This window comes from Triticum aestivum, unplaced genomic scaffold (assembly GCF_018294505.1).
Source record: "Triticum aestivum cultivar Chinese Spring unplaced genomic scaffold, IWGSC CS RefSeq v2.1 scaffold115643, whole genome shotgun sequence".
Taxonomy (NCBI): domain Eukaryota; kingdom Viridiplantae; phylum Streptophyta; class Magnoliopsida; order Poales; family Poaceae; genus Triticum; species Triticum aestivum.
The window spans coordinates 1-1,529 of record NW_025229825.1 but is presented as its reverse complement, the minus strand read 5'-3'; the positions used below and the strand labels follow the sequence as shown (position 1 = coordinate 1,529).

At 63.9% G+C, this 1,529-nt stretch overlaps 1 protein-coding gene across 1 annotated transcript; it reads left to right on the top strand.

Annotated features, from left to right (window-relative positions):
• The first annotated feature begins 241 nt into the window (after positions 1–241).
• Positions 242–1,517, top strand: LOC123175188 (cationic peroxidase SPC4-like). The gene is made up of 2 exons (XM_044590164.1): positions 242–662; positions 734–1,517. Exons 1-2 carry the CDS (start codon positions 357–359, stop codon positions 1,421–1,423), a joined length of 996 nt encoding a protein of 331 aa, XP_044446099.1. The 5' UTR covers positions 242–356; the 3' UTR covers positions 1,424–1,517.
• Positions 1,518–1,529: the final 12 nt, after the last annotated feature.

Genomic DNA, 1,529 nt, shown 5'->3' with positions numbered 1-1,529 from the left:
AATTCAGCCTAATAAACTAGTCGGCCTTTAATTAAACTCCCGATATGGTACTAATTAGTCTGCGCAGCGATTTGCCCGGTGGAATATTCCCGCACCGGGCCACCCGACTGGGCCCGTTCCCCTTCCCTCTCGTCTGCCCCCTGTGGAGCGCCCACCCAAGCTGCTCGATTTCCCCTAAAAAAACCAAGCTGATCGAGGACAGAGACTCGCATCGTCCCTGAGCTCCTGCTACTCATGGCGGATATAGCACATCTGCGTTGTCTACCTACGTACGTGTCAAACACAAGAGGAGACTCGTTTGTATAAAACCAAGGCAGGTTTGTGCGTGAGTCCGTGACACACGCGCGCGCGGAGAGATGGTTTGTGCTAGGACGGCCAGTGCTCCTCTGCTCGCTGCAGCACTAGTAGCGGCGCTGGCAGTGGCCTGCTCGCTGGTGTCTGGGGCTTATGCGGCGGCAGAGCAGGAGGCCGCCGGCGCCGGCGGGAACGACTTGAGGTTGAGGCAGCCTCCGATCACGCGCGGCCTGTCCTTCGACTTCTACAAGCGGAGCTGCCCCATGGCCGAGTCCATCGTGCGCCACTTCGTCCGGGACGCCGTCCGCAAGGACGTCGGCCTCGCCGCCGGCCTCCTCCGCCTCCACTTCCACGACTGCTTCGTCCAGGTGCTTACCTTGCCTTCTCTTGCCTGTGTTGATTGCCTCCCATCAATCCAGTATTTGGCTCATGCATCCATGGGTGCGGCCGTGCCCGCGTCATGCATGCATGCAGGGCTGCGACGGGGCCGGGGGAGCAGCGGGCGCCGCCCAACCTCACGCTCCGCCCCTCCGCCTTCAAGGCCATCAACGACATCCGGGATTGGCTGGAGCGCGAGTGCCGCGGCGCCGTCGTCTCCTGCTCCGACATCCTGACGCTCGCCGCGCGCGACTCCGTGGTCGCCACCGGCGGGCCCGAGTACCGCGTGCCGCTCGGCCGGCACGACAGCCCGCGGTTCGCCACGCCGCAGGACGTGCTGTCCGGCCTCCCCGCGCCCACCTCCGCCGTGTCGTCCCTCCTGGACGTCTTCCACAACCACAGCCTCCACCTCGACGCCACCGACCTCGTCGCGCTCTCCGGCGGGCACACCGTGGGGCTCGGGCACTGCGCCTCCTTCGAGGGCCGCCTCTTCCCGCGCCCCGACCTCCTCCGCAGGCTGAGGCGAACGTGCCCGGCCAAGGGCACCGACGCGCGCACCGTGCTGGACGTGCACACGCCCGACGTGTTCGACAACAAATACTACGTCTACCTGGTGAACCTGGAGGGGCTCTTCGTGTCCTGCCAGGACCTCTTCACCATCGTGGAGCGCTTGGCGCGCAGCCAGCGCTACTTCTTCAGCCAGTTAGGCGCGTCCATCACTACAGGAAAATCTCGGTTTCCCGTGTGTTAGCCTATGAGCCGCGTGTGTTTTTTCGGGCACCCGGCTTATGCTCCTCTAAGCCGAGTCCCGAGAAAAAAACACCCGGTAAATACGAGGAACTCGGCTTATGGTCATC